Source organism: Babylonia areolata, chromosome 10, assembly GCF_041734735.1.
Source record: "Babylonia areolata isolate BAREFJ2019XMU chromosome 10, ASM4173473v1, whole genome shotgun sequence".
NCBI classification, from domain to species: Eukaryota; Metazoa; Mollusca; class Gastropoda; order Neogastropoda; family Buccinidae; genus Babylonia; species Babylonia areolata.
The window spans coordinates 34,162,845-34,186,141 of record NC_134885.1 but is presented as its reverse complement, the minus strand read 5'-3'; the positions used below and the strand labels follow the sequence as shown (position 1 = coordinate 34,186,141).

Below are 23,297 nucleotides of genomic sequence, written 5' to 3'. Positions count from 1 at the left end.
AAACATATCAGACATTCAAATAAAAAAGTATTGCTTACATTCATTTAAAATGTTGCAATCATCACTGTAAACATGTTGAAAGACGTATATGGTTCATAGTGACATATTCATTACTAAAATTGTATTTAAGTTGCTTTTACAAATTAAAGAATGGTACCTGGTTGTACTGTGTTTTATCCTATCAGAGGGTATCAGGCTGGGAGGGGAAGACAAGAGTCGGTAGAAGACTGGGGAAGGGTGGGATACATGGATTAAAGACAGGTAGAAAACTATGCCATAAACGTCAGGTCAGCCCTGTCTTCAAGAAATATTTGATTTCTTTTTCTCCTCTCCCCCCCCCCTTTCTACCCCTCCCTCTTCCCCCCTCCCCTTTCTCGTTATCTGACTTATCTACGTTCATAGGGGTGGTGGTGGTGGTGGAGGATGGGGCCAGAGGGAGGAGGTGGGGGATTGAGGAGGGGGTTGGGGTGGAGGTGGGTAGTGTAATTAATGACTTGTTATTCATTCTGTGTAAATGGTCTCGTCTCACCGAAGACGTGTACAAACAAGTATTCTGCAGGAGCAAAAGCAGACAGAACTTGTGCCAGCCTGTTTGTTGATGACCTGTAACCGGGAAAACTGATCACCTGATAAGGATGTTGTGTATTTCTTCTTCTTCTTCTTCAATTTGTCTCTTTCTTTCTTCTTCTTTTTGTTCTTCCTTGATTCTGTGAAGAGTCATTGGAATGCCATACAAAAGAACTACAGTTCCTTTGAGGGGACACACTCCAACGCATTACCACAGCGATTAAATGGAAAACCATGGGTTTTGTCTTGCAAATACTTTACCTTTATTTTGAAAAAAAAGGAAATGAAACGGAGAAACGATATATATATATATATATATATATATATATATAGAGAGAGAGAGAGAGAGAGAGAGTGAGAGAGAGAGAGAGAGAGAGAGAGAGAGAGAGAGAATCTAAAACACACAATCAAATCAAATAATCAGTAGATCAACAGATCAATAGTACTGCTTTGAAAGAAATCATTATCACTTTCAGACCATTTACATGTCACTGGCTTTGTTCAGTGGTTTGGGTTTATGGGAAGGTCAAGCATCTGCTGCCATTGTTTGTTTTTAACAGCAGTATGGCGAATATGGATCAGCCTGCACACTCTGACGGCTCCTTGAAACTGAATCTGAAAGTCACCCGACATGTCTACTGTTATACAAATTGAAAAGTTTTCTACAGACTTCACAGTGTATCAAAAGCAGGTATGTTTTCATTTCAACAACAACAACAACAAACCAACAAAGATAACACAGACTCACTTTGTTTACACAGCTGAGTCAACAAAAACAAAACAACAACAACAACAAAACAAAAACAAAAAACAAACAAACAATCAAAACACACACACACACACACACACACACACACACACACACACACACACACACACACAAACCCAACAAAAACAAACAAACAAAAACAACAGCAACATCAACAACCCGAGAAATAAACTGAATTATGCATGATGCATGCGAATACGCAAATGTCTCTTTCACGCATGGATGCATCATGAACAGCTCATAATATGCGTTTGAGAAACCGATCTTTCAGCCAAACATTGACAGTGGTTCGGTGGTTTATGACAAGAAGGCACCTCTGGTTATGGGCGGTGCTCATTAAAATAGCTGCACACACCGATGATGGCTGAAAATTCAGCATCATTTCACCATGCCCACAAAATGAAAACTGTGCACGTTCCCAGGTGGACCTTGATTTTTTGTGAACCCTGAAATTAAGACATATCTCCACAACCTGACGATGTGTCAGTGGAACACAGAGTACTGAGATGACTGTCCTGTTTTTTTTGTGTTTTTTCTTTTCCTTTTTTTCAAATATAAAAAAAAAACCCAATTAAAAACAAAAAACCCCCAACCAAACAAACAAACAAAAACAAACAAAACAAACAAACAAACAAAAAACAACAACAAAAAAAACCACCACACAACACACACAAAAAAACAACCCCCCCCCAAAAAACAACAACAACAACAGCAACAGCATTATGTGTGTGAGCAATAATTGTGTGTCTATTTATCAGCAAGCGGGGTGTGGGTGGGTGGTAGTGTTTATGAGTGGCCCACTCCAACTTATTATTGATTTAAAACAACAACAACCAACAACAAAAACTAACAACTATACCATTATATTTTTTCAGTTTCGATTTTAGCAAGCCCATAAATAACGACTTAACAAATTTGTGTTTGTACATATACATGTTAAATGAAGAGGAGACAAAATATATGAAACACACCTTGCCCCCCCCCCACCCCTCTTCTGCCCTTCCCCATACACCTACATACACACAGAGAAAGGGAACAGTACTGAAAACTACACAATGACATAAAAATATAGTCTTCATGAGTAAAACAATTAGACACGTCATCAAGCATGAAAGACAAAATCCACTCAACCCAAAATGTATCAGTTGAAATCTAATAACTGATACATTATGGGTTAAGTGCATTTTCGAAAAGTCAAAGAGTCCTAAGATTTTGCCCTTTTAATTTCAGTAGCTTCTACTTTGGCGTATGTATTTACCAAGCGTTGCTGCGTTAAAAAAAACAACCAAACTATTATTAATTTTTCAAAAATTGTTGCAGATGTTGCGTAACGTATATAGACCAGCCCGCACAGTTTGACACCTCAATGAAACTGAAACTGAGACTGTAAAAAACAAAACAAAAACAAACAATATATATATATATATATATATATATATATATATATATATATATATATAATGCGAGTGAATCTTTAAAAAAAATCTAATTGGATGGGGGATTGTGAAGTGAAGGGGGTGGAGTGGAGTGAGGTTGAGTCAGAGGGAGAGGATTGGGGTTCTGAGAGATGGCGGGGGAGGGGGGGGGGGGTGGCGAGGCACAGACGAGTTTTAGTATGACTGTGTGTGTGCGTCTGTGTGTAGTAGTAGTAGTAGTAGTAGTAGTAGTAGTAGTAGTAGTAGTCTTCAGTTTAACGTCTTCCCACTTTAAGTGATATTAAACGAGCGACGGGGGAGGGAACAGTGTTGGGCAGTGGGTGAAGAATGGTGTAAATAATAAAAGAATGGTGTGTAAATAACAATACCAATAACAATAATGGTTTATTCAGTTTTTGCAGGCCATCTGGCCCATATGAACATGAGCAATGCTTGAAGATAGCAAAAGAAATGAAGTGAGTGAAAAAGAAGTTTTTACTGCTAAAATCACGTGCACGTCAAAAGACACACCTGGTTCCATGTGATAACACGTAAGTGTATTTTACAGTAGTTGTAAGTTTACTTTCATTTTCTAAGTTTCAAACATTCATTAATGTATACTGCTACTTTAAATTCAGTTTAACTGACCAGTTGGTACACAGTAACTGTACTTTAAAATCTGATGGAAATCGATAATAATAAAGGGGTAAGAACCGTTTACGAAGAGCAGCATATCGAGGACATATCAACATGAAATGACACAAATCTTCAATACATTGACCATCACATTGTTTGCAGAAAGGATCATAGCACTGTTTTGTGGCATAGGACATACTGTTCAGGGGTAGCCGACTGCACCTCAGTAAACACAACGCACGACGATGTTCACGTGCACCCAGCTGACCTACATAGCCAGCTCTCACTATTTCTGGATGATATGCACAATAATCAGGGTAAGATGAGAGTGAGTGATGCCATTCTTGATAGAATGAGTCCCTCAGTCGCTGTCTAAACAGAGACAAAAAAACAACATGAAACGTTCCCAGGATCTTGCATTTCCCAAACATACTCAAAACCATATGTGCACAGCAGTGTTCTTACTCGTGTTGCCCAGTTGCGTCTACCAGATTGATCATGCATTTGCAACAGTTGATAACATTGTTTAGGGTATCTGATATCAACCATAGAAAGAAGTCTGCATCAGTATTTCATAACACGAACATATGTATCAATGTAGATTGGAAATCTGCCACATTCTCCAAGAGCTGTATTGTTTTTGACATCCCTCCCAGCTCCCAAAACCAGCTTACAAATTTTGATATGTACTTTTTCAATAGCATCATATTTCTGAAACCCCCAGATCTCTGAACCGTATAGCAGAATTGGTTTTACTTTTGTATCAAAGATTTTGAAAAGAGTAGTAACTGGAATCCCTTGAAGTTTAAAATATAGTTTCCTGATCCCTGCTAATGCTCTCAGACAGAAAGATGTAAAATAAGAAAGGGCTTAACACACAGCCTTGTCTAACCCCTGACATGCAATCAAAATATTCTGTAATGTTGTTCTCAACTCTGACTGCTACCTTGACCCTTTTGTACATGCCCTCAAGTGTTTTGAACATTTTCCCACGTATCCCTGTTTTTTGTAGCAAGAGATATAACAGTTTTTGTCTGTTTACACTATCAAATGCCTTTGAAAAGTCTACAAATAGTGTGTAAAAGCAGCCGCCCTGTTTTGTAAGGTATTTCTGAACCATTGACTGCAATGAGAATATGTTGTCTGTTGTACTGTAACCTTTACGAAAACCTGCTTGTGCTTCTGGGATCATATCATTTTCTTCACATATCTTTAGTCTATTATTAATTGCTGTACTGTATAACTTGCTGATTATACCCAACAGTGAAATCTCTCTGTAATTATCGGCTTTTCTTGTACTGCCTTTTTTATGTCAGGGGAAAATGATAGCTTTGGACCAGCTCTGTGGGTACTCCCCACTGTCAAAAACTGTTGAACAAGGGATGCAGAAATTTAACAAGTGTATCTTCAATGTGGAGGAAAAAATCAGATGGCAAACCATCTGGACTGGCTGCTTTTCCATTTTTCAATGCATGAATAGCGTTGCAAATTTTAGACTGTGAAATATCTCCATCTAGTTTAGCACTCAAACATTCGGCACATGTTTCACACACATGGTTACTAAGACTATCTTCAACTTCTTGATTAAACTCCACATCATCTGTCAACTGTTCTATGTTTAACAAATTCTTAAAGTGTTCAAACCATGCATGTGGAGAGCTCCAATTAGAATGAGTCCATTTACTTGCAGTCAAAGCTTTAACTTTTTGCCAAAACATTCTAGAATTTTTATCAATACAGGCGGCATTTAACTCGTTTAAAACACGTTCGTTGTAGTTTTCCTGCTTATGTTTATATAATTCTTTAAACTCTTTTTTCATGTCGAGATATTTAATAAGCTCCTCATTTGCGTTTAAACTCTTTTTTTCATGTCGAGATATTTAATAAGCTCCTCATTTGCGTTAGACCGCCTGAACATATTCAGCTGCATGTATTTATTTTGTTTTGCACACTCACACTCCACGTCCCACCACGGTGGCTGTGCACGAAAATCTTGCACTTTCTGTTTTGATCTCATTTTGGCAGCTGCGTTTTGAAGGAACGAGACAAGGCACGCTGACCCAGTGTCCGTGTCAGTGTCAAGTGCAGTCAGAAAATTATTCAGTTCAATCTCTTCATTTTCTCGAATATAATCAATAAATGTTTGAGCATACCTATCTTTCCAAATGAATCTGTTTTCCTCTTCTAGTGTATAGTCTTCAAAATCAGTATCAGTAATGTTATCAGTTTGGTTATCCAATGAAAGAACAACAGGGAAGTGGTCCCATTCACACCTGTTTGCAACATACATATCGGCAACTGTGTCAAACAACATTTTTGAACAAACAAAATATTCAACAACACTTTTGCCTCGGTTTGCTACACATGTAATTTCTCCTTCACTGTCCCCTTTTGATCTCCCATTAACAATAAACAAATCATACCCCCTGCACAATTCAATAAGTTTGTGGCCAAAACTATTTGTACTACTATCTTTGGATTTACTTTCCGTTAGTGGAATATTCTCTATTAAATCTTCTAAATCCTGTAATGGCTGTGCATGTCTGTGTTCATCAACACTGTCCGCATCAGACAGACTCGCTGTCCGTGCATTAAAATCACCACACAGTAACCATGACAGATCACGATATCGGCTCATTACTTCTGTCATGCAGCTTTCTAACTGTTCAATACCGTCATGAATGTTTTTGCCATACACAACTGAACGTTCAGGGGCAATATAAACAAACACTGCAAAAATGTCAGACCAACAATTAGCAACGAACGGACTTACCAATTTTCAGAAATACACAGTCCTCCACTGAATCCATCACCTGTTCAACATGACATACAACAGACTTGTGCACACAAACAGCAACACTACCCTTTAGCCTTTGGGTCCGTGGGGAATAGAACACATGAAAATCTGGGAAAGCATTTTCGATGTCACCCTGTTTACACAACCACACTTCTGAGAAAGCAAATACATTAAAATTTTCACAAAAATTCTTAAACGATGGGAGTTTCAACTTCTGCATTAAACCTTGCACATTCCATGTCATGATTTGAAACACTGATGATAGGACACTTGGTGATGGTACGGGTGTTGGTGAAATGGGCTGGAGTGTGGATGCAATGTCAGTCATTGAGATACGGGAAGAAACGGTCTCACTGACAGACTGTCTCCTCTTGCCGTTGACAGTCTGGTGATGTCAGCCTGCCTCTCATCCCTGTCTCTGTCGCTCCAGAAGACCGTCAGTTGCAGCGTCGTACACAAAGGACTTGCCTTCGATGACCAGAGTGTCGAACCGAAGGAAGGCTTTCTTGTTGGCCTTCTTGGCGTCCTTCAGGGAGTGCAGCAGCATACGTCGTTTGTCCCTCACCCTGGGCGTGAAGTCTTCAGAGATGAAAACGCTGGATCTTCTGTTCTTCAGCTGGTGACGCTCTGATGGGATCCTCTCCCTGGCTTTGAAACTGCTGAAGTAGACGATGATTGGATGTGGCCCCTTGCCAGACCTCAAACGATGAGCACGCTCGATTTCGATGTCGTCCTGTTTCCCCATCTCTTCTTTCAACACCGTCTTGACAGTTTTTTCACAGTCTGCCCAAGTTTCTGTTTGCCCCTGTGGTTGGGGAATACCGTGAAAAATCAGATTGTTGCGTCTGCTCCTCCCCTCTAAATCGTCCAGTTTGTTCTCCATTCTAACTTTTCTTTCAGTTCTTTATTTTCTTTCACAACTTCTGCAAAGTCATTCTGCATTTTATCCATTTGTTCTTGTACTGACGACTGCAGAGTGCCCATTTTCTTATCCATTGTCGTCATCTTTTCATTCACGCACTCAATATTTTCACCACGTCAGCAACGGTTGGTTGGTCAGCAGTTTCATTACCCCGATTTCCCGATGTCTGGTTTTGGTTGTGCGATGTCAGTGTTGTTTGCTTCTTGTTGGGACCCGGGTTTGACTCGATGTCACCACACTGTAGCAGGAAAGCGACCATGAACACAAGCAGAACTGCCACCGGTGCACTCACTGACACAGCACGGACACGCATGGCTGCCTTCTCCCTGGCACGTTTTCTCATAAAAGTCAGAAAAGTCCAGTAAAAAGTCCCGCACTCAGCACGGAAACACACTGAATTACTGTGCATGACGTCAGGAAACAAAGTGCACAAGTCTAGCAATCAACAGACTGATAAAATCGAAGTTAATTTGCAGTTTTCAACAAAATTTGTCAGAGCTTTTGAAAACTGCGTGCACGAGCGGCCATGAAAACAGCTCACCCCCGTGTGTGTGTGTGTGTGTGTGTGTGTGTGTGTGCGCGCGCGCGCGCGCGTGTGTGTGTGTGTGTGTGTGTGCGCGCGTGTGTGTGTGTAGGCGCGCGCGCATTTTGTTGTTGTTGTTATTATTTAATTACAATGTATGTACTTTCTCAACTTAACCCGCTTCAGGTCATCTGGGTTTTGTGCTTGGGCATGTCGAACAATGTATTGTCTCAACGTGTGAAGAGACAACGATAAACCACTCTTGAGCGTTGATTCTGTGTGATATTAAAACGTGGCTGTAATATTTGAGTAAGGATTTGTAGAGCCAGTTCTCCGTTGAATGTTTGTACAAGACAACTGTGTGACCCTAATCGCAGTGAAAGGTTTAACTTTTGGATATCAATGATCTCTTATCTTATCGCTACACTATCGAAAAAAAAATCCCATCTCTCTGAAGTCATGTGATAAACCTGTTGTGTCCAACCATCTGATTACAGCTGGTTGGAATTTTGTTTTATTTGAAGATTATGTTTGACGAAACGGGCTTAGCGGGAATAACATCACGAAACCGTTCTATAATTACCACTAAACATAAAGAACAGCAGAAGCTCAGAGCGTACCATATCACCAGGTAAATGGTGTTGAGAGAGAGAGAGAGAGAGAGAGAGAGAGAGAGAGAGAGAACAAGTTTATTCAATAAGGCCATGGTCCCATTTTAAAGGGTGATTACATATTTTGTATGAATAGATTTATATAAGGATGTAGTAAACGTGCATGCTGACCATCATAAAAACTCACTGAGAGAAAGAGAGAGAGAGAGAGAGAGAGAGAGAGAGAGAGAGGGAGGGAGGGAGAGAGAGAGAGAGAGAGAGAGGGGAGAGAGAGAGAGAGAGAGAGAGAGAGAGAGAGAGAGAGAGAGGATGCGTGCATCACTGAACAAGGTGTTCAGATACACCCCCCCCCCTCTCATGAATGAACGCAGCCCTCATACCATTGGGTATACTACTACTGTTTTCTTTTTTGAAAATAGTATAATCATTCTTTTTTTCATCAGTGCTCATAAATGAATGGAATCTCCTTGCTCCAGCATAGATTGTTTTGTGTGCCTCTTGTAATGCACCGTTTTCACGAATAAAAACAATTTATGATTGAATTCATTCGCATCTCACTCCTTTTTAGAGCGCATGCTCTTGTGTTAATAAACATATCCTCACTCACCTGTCACGTCATATATACACAGAGAGAGAGAGTGAAATTTATAGAAAATAGAATTTATTCTCATTCATTCACACATTCACACTATGTTAAAGGCACAACCCACATCACATCACCACACAGTTGACAATATAAATGTTCCAGTCCACACAGGCAACACAATTCTTGGCGCCTCTCTCTCGGGGTCTCTGGGCAGCCAACCACGGGGCGCCCTAGTTCCGTTACTGCTGCTGCTGCTGGTCCTTGGTCCAGCGCCACGCCACAAGCTCTTTAAACCAAAAAAATAACACTTTCTGTTCATCGTTGCTAATGAACGTGTTTGTGCTAGTGTCTCCGTATTGTCTTGTATTGTCCGTTTGGTCCCGTCAGTCACATGTGTGTGTATGTGTGTGTGTGCCCTGTACAATTTCACTAACCTTACTACATACACTCGCACTTCATCCCCACGATCATATCATCTATCTGTTAAGAATTTTTATCATTGTTAATTCATAGCAGTTGCAACAATAGTAATAACCCCTAGCTTCTTCTTATCGTATCTTTTATCACAACATATATAATCCATCCAAGCGAAATATCATTTTGTCCTTGACCTTGTCCTTGACATTTACAGAAATGACTTCTAAACGATCTTACAATCAAGTTGAAATCCAAGTAGTAATATGTTATAACAATATTCCTTCTACGCTAAAATACTATAGTGAAATATACTCTCATATCATTATATTCTCACCTGCACACTCGGGTACAGAGCGGGTTACCCGCGGCTTACACATACAAGAAACGCCGCACCAAACGTTAATTGTACGTTTTAATCTCATATGTTAATTGCATGTGTACGTCATTCGTATTACGTCAGGTTTCATTGTCGTCATTAGTGTTGATTGTGTGACGTTTTACAATGCATGTTTCGAAAAGGCATCGAAAGAAAACTGAAAGTACAAATAAACAATTGTGCCTTGTATTTAAAATAGGCCTGCACACATTGATGTGATTGCATCCATCACAATCTCTCTCAGTCTCTGCCTCTCTCTCTCTCTGAGTGCGTTCTCGAGTGTGTGCGTATGTCTATGTGCCCGAGGATGTGTGTGTGTGTGTGTGTGTGTGTGTGTGTGTGTGTGTGTGTGTGTGTGTGTGTGCGTGTGTGTGTGTGTGTGTGTGTGCGTGCGCGCGCACGCGTGTGTGTATGTATATGTGTGTGTAGGATAGGTGAGGAACTTGTCATGGTTTATAAAACTATGAGACAATATCTATCTGTCTATATTGTATTGTATTGGCATACTATCAAATCTTCTACGAATTAACGTAAAATTGTCCTGTTATTTTATTTCATCCCTTCAATATCACTCTTTCCGAAATCATTTTTATACCGAGACTTTCAGAGGTCTTCTAGAAATTATTTCAGAACCTTTGGATCAACATTTTACCATTTGGGGAGTCACACTGGTCGACTTACTTCCCCTACTCCCAAAGTGCTGTTTTGCCAGGAATCGCCTTTGAGTCACAAAGTCTTGTGGTTTTTGTTGCTAACAGTTAAATAGGAAAACCTGATTTCGGCTGGGGAAGGTTACAACGGTGGAGGGAGAAGTTTAGATCCTCAGCCTTTCTGTGACAAGACCCAGATGCTGGATATGAATTCCCTGTCCCGTGAAAGGCCGGTAAGGGCTAAGGGTACTTTAAACTTTATTACCTAGTTTCGTTCCAGTTTTTCAACTTTTGCTGTCGATTTACAACGGATTAATCTCAAACAAAACAACAACAAACACGAAACAACAGGCTTCAGGAGTTGTGAAACCACGTGGGGGTTGCAAGGGAAGTAGCTCAACAATACTGCATGACTAAAGTGAATGATTGTTCGAAAGGTTATCTCCCTGAAATAAATACAAGCCATACTATTACCGCGATTGAAGAGAGGCGTCACTTGGGCTTGTTTCCCCAACCCCCATTGTTCTGATTTCACTGTCTTCTGTTTATGATCGCGTCGAACGACAGCTGAAGGATGGAAAGCTGAATTTGTCCCATTGCTGATCTGGATTTTTTTTCTTCTCCTGCTATGTATTCAGATTTTGCATTGAATTGTTTGTATATATTTATGTGCACACACACACACACACACACACACACACACACACACACACACACACACACACACACACACACACACACACTGCTCAGCTACATTTACCAACCACCATTTCCTTGATGACAATATCAGTTCCAAGGATTGTATGTAATTTATGCAGCTAGAACCATTTTTGCTTAATGTCTTGAGCTTTGCTCATTTCAAAATGCTCCATTTGCATGCATCATCTGTTTCAAATTTCTCAGACCACTTCCGACAAAAAATCTGGAAGTTTGTCGTCTGATACCAAAGTCATAGAATAATCCAGTTCATTTAGGTACCGAATATTATCATAATATTATTTTCAACAAACTGGCGCTATCATGTGAGCAGTTGTTTGGCTTACACATATTTTGTAATGGTTGTTTTACAGATATTAAATGCTATAAAATGTACACTCATTCCATTTTTTGTTTCACTCATTTTGTGTTCCGTTACTTGTCAAAAATGTGTTTTTCTGTAAACACCCTAAATAATTCATTGTTTAAAATCTATCATGTCAGTTTCAACTTCTATACTTTCATTGAAGAATATTGGATTGGACAGTAGCTCAGTTTGTGAACGTGGCTTTGTGTCACAGACGACCAAGAGCTTGCAGTATTTTGTTATATATTTTTTTGTTCAGATGGGGGTTTGAATCTGCATCGTTCCCTTTATGGCATGCGGAGTTGGCGGGTGCAGTGTACCGCTGGGATTTATATTTTGAGGCGGGTGTGTTGCCGTTGTTTGTGCTCAGGCTTTTTATCATGCATGTTTCTCTTTGTAGCTGGTTGTAGGGCCAGAGGCGTGCTATGTTTGTGTAACAATGTTTTGTGACACAATTTATGTGTTACGTTTTTCTTAAAGTTTTGGTGTATGACGTATTTGTAGGATGACGTAGGTGTTTAACGGATCCCGGGGAGGGTGTCCTTGGAGAAGGTCGTGAAGAGAGCGGCGTTTGGCTGCTGCGGTTGTTTGTTTTTTTGTTCTGTTTTCCCTCTGTAGACGACCAGATGTCCGCCAGATGGGAATATCAGCATTCGATGTATCTTCGTTTCTGTGTTAGGCACCTTTAGTTGCTTTTTTCACACAACTGCTGTGCATAGGCCAGTGGTTACATTTTTTTTTTTTTTGTCGTCTGGTTGAAGTTTTCCTGGACACTGTTCTAACCAAGAGGCTCTGTCCAGTGTTCGTCTTCCTGGCATTGGATCTTCGGCTGGTCTCCAGCTCACATAATTTTTAGGTAGGAGCTATTGAATTCAACAGCTTTTGATTTGTCTTGTTTGGTTTTTGTTCTCCTGTTTCGTCCTTTATCATTGCGTTAGTATTGTCTGTCTCTTGTTTATTATTATACTTCAGTGATTTCCACAACGCTTATGTGAAAATTATGTTTTGTGACATGTGCAAATGTTAAAAGTTTCCATGCCTTAATTAAAGATGATTTTAATACAGAAGAATTTTTGTTTGTGAGAAGTCAATATTATGGAGGGAATTTGACAATTGGACGGGAATATTTCACGTCGTTATTGTCTAGGCAATAGTTGTATTTTCACTCCTTTGAATGGAAGGGAGATAATAAGATATATTGTCTTATACATGTGAAGGACAATTTTTGTTGGATATCCTAGGATTTATGTGGTGCATCCAGAAAGATGCTATGGGATGGCAATGAATTATTCTGCAATGTTATATATATATATATATATATATATATATATATATATATATATATATATACATGTGTATGTATGTGTATAATGATAATGTTAAATGACTAAATACTGCAGTGTATGGTAGATATGGTATTTTTTGTTGTTGTGACATCAGTTATACAATGAAAAAGAAAAAAAAAAGGAGAGAAAATTTTTAATCTATCCTTATGGTATTGAAGCGGTGAGATGTCTAGAAAGATGCAGGTAACAATCAGTAAATGATTTTTTTTTTGTTTTGGTTGTTTGTTAAAAAAAGAAGAAGTGTAAATTGAGTTTCAGTCTGAAAAGAAAAGAAAATGATGACCTGTATTGTTTCTTGTTATGATATTTATAGATATATCTTGAACTATTTCTTACTCATCAATTGCTTTGGGTTGCCTGTGCGTCTTTTGATGTACTCCTAGCTGGTTGCTGCTATTTATGTGGAAAGTATATACTTATATGGTGGTTCCAGACCACCCGCCTCATGGTACCAGCGACGGGTCCGCCAACGTTACTACTGACGCTCGGTTCGGAGGACCACTAATTCAGCCCGCCAGCGTCTTCAAGGATTTCACCTTTTCATGTTTGACAGTGATATTTTCATGTTCGAAAGGGAAAGACAATTTAGTGCTTCATATTTTTTTTTCTGCTCCTGAGGACTCCTGGTCAAATTTCTCTCTTGACATTTGTGCTTCAGTAACCTATATTTTTATTTATTTGTGTGCGTGTGATAATAATTGAAACTTGGTCAACTTCATATTCGCATACACTCACATACTCGCACATATACATGATACTCATTTGTGGAGAGTGAGAGAGAAAGTGCTGGACTGAAATGATGCTTACCTGTGTTTAATGTTGGTTATCTGTGTTTAAATGTTGGTGGGAATGAGGTTGAGATGAGGGCCCCCCGAGTAAACTTGAAGTGTTTCTTTAGTAATTGACCATGCGGCCATACCCATCAGTATCCTTTGGATACTTTGTTGAAGGAAATAAGAGTACTTCTGTTTTGTTCCTTCTAAATATTTTTTTCGTTATTTATTTAAAAAATGAAAACATTCATACCATTACATAATTAGATACATTAAATGCGTTGTGAAAAATCTTTTTCTGTGTGGGATTAATGGTGTTGTCGCGTCTGTAGTGGGGCATTGGGGGGAGGGTGCACTTCCGCTTTAGCACGCGTTTGACACTTTGTATCACTACTAAATCGACTAGCATTCCATAAAAAAATAAAAACATTTTTGAAGGTCATTTACAAAGTCATATGGGGGGTGGAGTATAGAAAGTAAAATCCCCATATAGATTAGTTTGGATATTTCAGAACAGCAACCCTCCCAAGATGAGTAATACGCCTCTTACTTCTGAAAAAAAAAAAAAAATCTGAAAAATTGATTTGCTTACAATGTTTGATATTGGTTATGAGCCCTACACCTAATATTTTGAACTTTTCAGGATTCTAAGATATATTCATGCCTTGCATGTATAGGAAAAAAAGATGAAGATAAAGCAAGTGTGTGTTGTGTGTGTGTGTGTGTGTGTGTCTCTGAATGCCCATAACCTGATGTGTACTCACAACTTCTATTAGTCTTTGTTTTTTTCTGCTGAATACTGCTCTTAAGTTCTTTTAGATCTTGCCTTTTCCTTCACTGTCATTTCCATTACCACAGTCCCTGAAGGACTAATCAAAGCGAGTCTCATTTCATCACCAACCCACAGGCTTTCTTGATTTGTCATTTGCGATAAGCATTCCTGCTATGTTGTCAAATGCTGACCTTCACCTTTTACCTCTGATCCTAGTTCTTATGGTACCGTTTAAAAAGTGACGACCGAAATGATGTGACTGAAGAACTTCCTACCAAGTTTTTTCTCCTGCATTCCATTTGGAACGGGAAGGTTTTTTTTTAAATTTTATTTTATTTTTATTTTTTAAGCCTGAAGTGACTGCAGAGTTCACTGAAAATACCAATCAGAATAATACCCTGTGTCAGTTATTGGATTTCCATTCCGAAATGTTCTTTTATGTTTCCAAGTGATAGTTGGGATGTTTACACTTGAATATGTATTGAACTTAAATGCAGATACACATTGACAGTGCGCATGCGTTTAAGCACACACACACACACACAAACACAAACACACGCACGCGCGTGCACGCGCGCACACACACACACACACACACACATACACACGCACACAGATTCGATACACAACACCATAACTGGTCTTTTTGTGACCCTTTAATGTAAAAAAATACAAGAAAAAACAGTAAAGGCATTAGCGTGGTACACAACTGGATTTGCATATGCTGAAAGCTTGACAACCACCCCATTACAGCCCACACCCCCTCCCCAGCCCCCCCTTCCTCTTCCCCCGAAAAAAAAGAAAGAAAAATGCACCGCTAAAACACTGATATATCACACGGAAATGGCAAAGCACTGGTACGAACACTACTTGCAGCGCATCATACGATTGATCCACACTGTCACACTCCCACCGACAGGAGACTCACAACACCGAGCCGTCAACTGTACCGGGAGGAGAGCTCCAGACTGTGGCCAACCAGCATTTGATGCCTTGGGGGAAAGGATGGAGGATCCTTTCCAAGAGGGAAACAGAACAAGGTCACGAGATAAACGGAGGGGGACACCCAAACCGAGGTCCTCTTTCCCCACTGGCGCGAGACCCAGTGGATCACTGTCAGTCGACAGACAGAACAAGTAGTGAGGCGAGGGGGGAAGGTAGGAGAGGGGGGTCGGGGAGGAGGGTGAGGAGAGAATGAACTGGACGCAGGAGAGGTGGAAGAGATCAGACAATGGAAGGGGCAGAGTGATGGAGAGAGAGAGAGAGAGAGAGAGAGAGAGAGAGCGCCGAAATTAAGTAAATTCTAAAGAAGCGGCCAAGCCTTACAATTCGAACGGGCACACACAAGCACCAACGAAATGTAAGTGGTAGGAAGTTGAACAAAAATAGAGCAACAGAAGAATCCAAAGAAGAAGAAATAAGAAAAAAAGAAAGAAGGCATCTGCCAACTGATGCAATGAGCACGATCAGTTTGTGTGTCCCTCTAAAGGGAGAGAAAGAGGTGAAGCAACCGAGAGAGAGAGAGAGAGGATCTACTGAGATATATGTGAATAATATATTTTCTTGTTAATCAAAAATTTTTCATTTCTTATCAAGGATATATAATTATGTGTTGCAGTAAACAAGCGACTTTGAGTAGCCATCACTATGGGCTTGGTATTGACATCCTACATTCTCTTCTGCATAAATAACATACTGTTTGTCTTAAACGGCTAACGAAAATATATGGTTCATTTTTTGGAATGCATATAGAAGTCAGCATGAAACACTTCTTGGCTTTTTATCAAGAAATCAATCTGGAGTCATACATTAGCAACATGGACTCGAAATGATGTTTCAGTTTCAGTTTCGAGGAGGTGGAAGAGTGTGTGGACTGATCCATATATGCTACACCACATCTGCTTTGGACGAAAAAAAAAAAAAAAGAAAGAAAAGAGCAGAGCCTGATCTTCTCATAAATCCGACACACAGGTCAGTCCACTTTTTTTCCGAAATAGAAAATAAAAGAAAAAGAAAACATGGAATGCTGTCAATATCAAGCAAGGATGTCGTTAAAAAAACAAAACAAACCCCCCCCCCCCAAAAAAAAAAAACCTGGACAAAGCGGGAGAAATATCACACAAGAAAGCAGTGCCACATGGAAACTAAGCGTTCGTAAGCAGACAAGGAGAAATCATCACAAAAGATCACCAAAGAGTGTAAGTGAAAACTGTTCAGCAGGGATACGCTGTAGCACACCATGAGTCCAGTAAATTTGTGAAGCTGTTTAAAGGCTTTTGTTTTGTTTTTGTTTTCTTGGTTTTCTATGTTTTGTTTTTTCGTGTTGGTTGGTGTCACCCTTCAAAGAAAGACGGGCTGTTATATTGGAGAAAAAAGTGATCAGAATTACTTCAAAACAATTCACCCGAAGATGATGGCTAGTATCAGGTACACCACATGATTTGATAAAAAAATAATATGAGTTGAAAATGGAAAAAGGTTCAATTTTCACAAAATTCGTGTTGCAAAACTGCACAAAAACAAAGAAAGAAAACATGTGTAAAAGTTGAATGCTGTGTACAGTTTTCACCGTTACACACTCAGACAGAAGGGCTGCCCGTTCACATCCAGAAGGAAGTCAGGACAGCAACCAGCATCAGCATCAGAGAGGCCATGACGGCTGTGGCTCCGGCTGAAACAAACACAGGATGTTCTGGGAATGGGTTTTTAGTGTGAAGGCTGTAAACACAGGATATTCTGGGAATGGATTTTTACTGTGGAGGCTGTAAAAACAGGGTTTTCTGGGAATGGATTTTTACTATGAAGGCTGTAAACACAGGAGGTTCTGGGAATGGGTTTTTACTGTGAAGGCTGGAAACACAGGAGATTCTAGGAATGGATTTTTATTGTGAAGGCTGTAAACACAGGGTGTTCTGGGAATGGATTTTTACTATGAAGGCTGTAAACACAGGAGGTTCTAGGAATGGGTTTTTACTGTGAAGGCTGTAAACACAGGAGGTTCTTGCAGAACAACTGTTTTTCGTGCATGCTGTAAACACAGCAATAAATGATGTTTTAGGGAATGTTTTTACTTCTTTACCGTGATAGCTGTAAACACAGGACGTACTGGGGAATGTTCCTTTACTGTGAGGGCTTAAACAAAGGATTATTGGCAGATGGGTTTTTATCACGAAGGCTGCAAACACAAGATATAGGCTTTAAACGATGGAACACCGGATATTTTGTGAACGGGCTTTTATTGTGAAGGCAGTAAACACAAGATGTTTTCGGGGAATGTTTTTCATTGTATAGGATATGAACACAGAAACACGGGATATCACTGTATTGGCTGTAAACACAGGTGTTTTGGGGAATGGTGTTGTGAAGCCTTCAAACACAGGGTGTTTATGGGAAACAGGATTCACTAAATATTGTGAATGCTTTAAAAACAGGCTGTAATGGGCAATGGGTTTATTGTGAAGGCTGTAAACAATGTGTATTTTTGGGAAATGGTTTTCATTTTAAAGGCTCGGGATATTTGGGAAAAGGGTTTTCATTGTGAAGGCTGTAAACACGGGATGTTTGAGGGAAAGAGGTGTTCAGTGTGAAGGTTGTAAACTCATGGATACAGGATGTTTTGGGGGAACTGGATGAGCATGTGTTTCCGTGTAACATAGGGGAAGATGAAGAGAAAGGAAGAGACTTCATAAAAGGTAAAGAATCGACAAGGACTGAAGGATAAAATGTTCATAGAATTTAATGATAAATCTCTTGCCTGTCAACACTTGAGGTGCATACGCACACACGTGAGTGCAGAAGGAAAAGACAGGATATATGACTGAAGCAATACCAAATTTGCAACATTGCATAATTGTCGAACTCAAAGTAGAGTTATTAGCTCAAACTTAAAAAGCTTCTTCCCTTCTCTTGAATGTATCAAATGTCATGTGCATAGCGACATATCTACTTTCGTTCACTTCTCCGTATTCTTACAAAAGTGCCAGTTCTACATGACAATCGCTACTAAAATCTGTACGTTCAAAAACGTATTTCTTTTTAAAATTTTTTACACTTCTGAAGACATCGCGCTGTAGCAGAAAATGATATTCATTATCTATTTGTTTATTTGATTCCAGTTGGATGTTTTATCATTATCACTATATCGTCTTTTATTTTCAGACCTTTTATACCAAGTCTAAACTTACAATTTTTGCCTAGATTTGGTTTATTTTCAATAGCTGAATAAGGTTCTGAGGTAAAAGTAATGAACGACGTGTTTAGAAACGACCACTGGAATTTGATTATCGGACCAGTCCTGTTAAAGAAATGTCTTTAATTAAAAAGCTCGTACATTCGCGACTCACCACCCCTCCCCCGCTAAACAAATTTATGAAAACACGTATCCATCTAAGCAGTAGTTGTTTTTTTAGCACAAGAGGCCGAGAAACTAACAATGAGGGCGACAGAAAGGAGGCAACCTCCAGCCCCGATTTCCCACGTGGTAAATGTACTGTTTGTAGGGAAAGAGCCCCTGGCATTCCCAGAGGGAAGGAATTGCGGTGTGGAGGGGTGTAGGGTGTGGGGTGTGGAGAGTGTGGGATGGGTGGCGGAGGGGTGTGGGATGTGGAGGGGGGGGTGTAGGGTGTGGGGTGTGGAGCGGTGGGGTGTGGATTCACGGCATCAAGTCCCGTTATGTGTGTTTGAGATTTAAAAAAAAAAAAAACGAAAAAAAAAAGAAAAGAAAAAGAATTCACACATTAAATGTGCAGGTGCGTTCACTGTCTCATCCCATGCCCTCTTCCCCTCCACACACACACACACACACACATACACACACACACACACCACACACACACACACACCACACACACCACACACACACACACACACACACACACCACACACACACACACACACACACACACACACAAACACACACGTTCAGAAACACACACAAAAATAACCAACAACACACAATCACACACGCATAATACATATCCTTACATCACCTGTGTTCACACTCCCACACAAAATAATTGGTAAACTGATGATACGTACAGCAGAATTTGTCCCCATCAGGGGAGTAGTTTGTCATGCACTTGCATGTGGTGTCGCATTCGGCATTCGCCACACACTGGTTGGAATTAGTACAAGCCTCATCCACTTTTTTACCTGTAACACATTTAAGCTACATTAGAACCATCTGTGTAGCTCCCATCTCCCCCCCCCCCCCACACACACACATAGAGGTAGACGGTGGTAGGTGATGGGCGAATAGGTGGTGATGGGGGTGGGGGATGGGGAGGTGGGGGGTGAGGTGACTCAACGGACGTTGACCAACATGACAGACGCAACATCATCACTGACAGACTCACAAACAACTTAATTCCCAAGGAAGCATGTCCGATTCGTCCATTCCCAATTCGCCTACTGTTTGATTGTACCACCACCCTCGTCGTCCTTTCAAGAGGTTGAACTGTCCTGTTTCGCCTCCCTGCCGGTCCCGTTTCACCTGTTCAGCTTCGCTCTCTCAAACACATGCGCACGCATGCACACACACACACACACACACGCGCGCGTACGCGCGCATTCACACGCATGCACACACACACGTGCATGCTTACACACACACACACACACACACAGACACACACACGCACACACACACACACACTGTACATGAACGAATATCAAAATATACTTATGGACAGGAAATCAATGCTCAGACCATCAACAGAAAAAAGAGGCATGTATACAGACGTAAAAAAACAAAACAAAAAAACAACAAACAAACAAACCAAAAAACAAAGAAAAAACAAATGAACAAAAAATAGCAAACCCTTTTGGGGAAACTATAAGAATTTTAATAGAACCCTCTCACAACTACTGGACGGCACATCAAACCAGTTGACAGATGAAATGGGAAAAGGCGAACCAGGTTCACCAATCCTGTGAAAAACAAAAAATAAAAGCCTTCAGGATGCCGTAATTTATAAAAAAGGCCCAGGAGAGAGACACTTTTAATGGATTTTCTCCAAGTGATGTTGGAGCCTGTAAACTGTTGGTACATTCCTTGTGACTGAAGTGTGGGCCAACTTACCACAGCGCTGCCCTTCTTTGGAAGAAAAGCCCGTCTTGCATGCGCACTTCTTGGGGTCACCAGTGCACTCGGCTTGGAGTCCACATTCGTCTGCAGCGCACGTCTGGCCTGGAGCTTTCTCTGTTGTGTAACACATAGATCATTGCCACTGACACAACGTGGGGGCTTGTACACACACACACACACACACACACACACACACACACACACATACACACACAGACAGAGGATTTATTTGTAGATGCTATAGTCCGACATGAACAAGCAGCAATGACAATGCAGTCAAAGCCAACAGAACTATAGTTGATAATAACAACGTAGCTCTCTCTCTCAACTGAAAAAAAAAGAAAAAAAAAGAAAAAGATTTATGTAAATATGATGCTAGATTTACACAGTGCCACCATGCACAGATGCCGTCTGTACATTAAACTGGAATATACCCGATTATATGCGACAGCCATTTTCTTGAAGATCAATTCTACATATAGGTTCTAGTTATCCTATCTAACGTTTAACTACCATCTCTCAATCAACGCCTAATCTAGCCAACTCCTGTTTCATCTGCATTCCTCCTCAAACCAAACTTAAACAACTCCTGTTTCATCTGCATTCCTCCTCAAACCAAACTTAGACAACTCTCTTTCATCTGCATTCCTCCTCAAACCAAGCTTAGACAACCCTGTTTCATCTGCATTCCTCCTCAAACCAAACTTAGACAACTCTGTTCCATCTGCATTCCTCCTCAAACCAAACTTAGACAACTCTCTTTCATCTGCATTGCTCCTCAAACCAACCCCTTTGGTGTTCGTTCCGATCTGAGTTTTCATCATACAATTGCACAATTTCTGATAACATCACTTGAGCATCACCAAGCATCAATAACATAAACATCAATTATTTCAAAATCTATTTTATATCTATCATTGAATTCTTCAAGAGAGACGAGAGAGAGGGGGCTGATGGGGTGATTGTGGGTAACAGAGAAGTCTATATATATGCCTGAGGTGAGAAAGGGAGGGAGGGTGTAGTAATGGAGCATCAACCAGCCACGGACTTACTGCACGTCTTGTCGTAGGCAGCTAAGTAGTTGTCTTTGCACTGGCAGTTGGTGCTGCATTTGGCGTTGTCGACACAATCTGCATCAGCTGAACACGCTGTGCCAACTGTCGCAACTGCAACACGAACCATATTTGATACTTCCTGACAGCACACACACACACACACACACACACACACACACCACAAACACACAGAGAGAGTTGGTTATACCAGACAAACCTGTCTTTCTGGACCCCATAATTCCGAACTGCACTGGACAACTGACTACCTGAGAACCAAATGGCTTGATAAATAAATCAAAAGTACTATTGAGCTTGTCAGAGGCATTGCCCGTGGTGTGGCCACTGTCACGTTCTAGCAACTTCTAGGAGCCACAGGTAAGAGCTGGGTGCTGGTGGAGACCAATAAAGGACGAACCAGTCCGAAAGTGTGTGACAGTTCCCCCTTCCGTGCAGCCCCATAACTCCATACGTTATGTAATTGTTCAGTGTTCAGATTGGACCTGGCCCACTAAATCTCCACATGCACCAACAAAACTCAAGCGTGTAAACCAGACACCGTGGCCAAGTGGTTGGTGTTGCACACTGACGATGGAAGATCCCTGGATTAAGCCCAACAGAAGTGATATTTTTCAGTCCGCACCTTGTTCCTACCCAGGGTTGAGTGTGCCATCGGCTCAGACACGAAGGGTGGGACCACACAGTCTTTGGTTATCATTTTACTGATGCACCATTGGGAGTTTTGCTTAACGTTCCATACATACACTGCAAGGTCCAGGACTTATCATCAAGAGATAGATAGATAGAGAGAGAGAGAGAGAGAGAGAGAGAGAGAGAGAGAGAGAGAGAGCATGCTGAATGAACGATACATGATTTGAACATTCATCAACAGCCATTTCCTGGGAATACCAATCTTTCATTGATGGGGGAATACCGTGATTTCACGTTAAGAGAAAGAGAGAGAGAGAGAGAGAGAGAGAGAGAGAGAGAGAGAGAGAGAGAGAGAGAGAGATGGGGGGGAGGGAGGGGGCAATGTAGGATTCAGGATTGAAACTGTGTGCATGTGGGATTATCAATGGGAAGGATACCATGAATTTCACATGGGGGTCGCTGTCAACACACACACACACACACACACAGACTCAACAACACTACCGCGACCACCACCCTCCATCCACTCAACAGTAACCCTGCTCCTTTCACACCCAACCCCATCATAATACGACGACGATAATTTTTGTTTGATCAGATTCGCATTTCATTAGTTTAGAAATACTGGTAATTAATTCATGAGGACATTCCCTCGTTACACTCCAAGTGCTTACCGCATTTGGAGTTGTCTGAGTTGACCGTCATGTAACCGGTGTTGCACTTGCAAGTCGTGTCACATTTTCCGTTCGTGAGGCATTCGTCGTTATTGCCACAAGTTTCGCCAACACGTTTCACTGTCAAAAAGAGAAAAACCGAGTTGACATTTTGGTCTCGAAACATGTCTGCTGAAACAGAAACAAACAATCAAATCATTAAGAAATAGTATCAGTCATACTGATTGGTGCCACAGAATTTCACGATGGTGCCCGCTCACCCTCTTCTTTCTCTCTGAAACTCAGCCCCCATCGGCACGTAGTCTTGAATTAACACAGAAATCAAAGCAAACACACAGAATGTAGACACCGAATGTCAAGTGGCCCATTTTGTAGATTCCTGTTTCACAACAATTCTCTATTATCATCCATCCATCCACACCTACTCACCTACCTGCCTTCCTGTCTATGCAAACAAAATAGAAATAAGGAGGGGGGGGGAGAAAAAAAACGAGAAAAGGGGAAAGAAGAAAAAGAAGAAGAAGAAGAAGAAGAAGAAGAAGAAGAAACACAACAAAAACAAGCTGGACATATTTTCTTTAATTAATGAAGAACCGACGAAGTCTGAAAAGC

General features: G+C 40.6%; 1 protein-coding gene across 1 annotated transcript in view; it reads right to left on the bottom strand.

Moving 5' to 3' along the window:
* Positions 1-14,861: 14,861 nt before the first annotated feature.
* Positions 14,862-23,297, bottom strand: part of LOC143286959 (uncharacterized) — a 61,405-nt gene continuing 52,969 nt past the window's right edge. The window contains exons 11-13 of the mRNA XM_076594934.1: positions 20,303-20,422; positions 19,261-19,374; positions 14,862-16,894 (exon numbers count right to left, since the gene is read on the bottom strand). Of these exons, the coding sequence (XP_076451049.1) occupies positions 16,824-16,894; positions 19,261-19,374; positions 20,303-20,422 (305 nt within the window). The 3' untranslated portion in view covers positions 14,862-16,823. The remainder of the gene's footprint in view (positions 16,895-19,260; positions 19,375-20,302; positions 20,423-23,297) is intronic.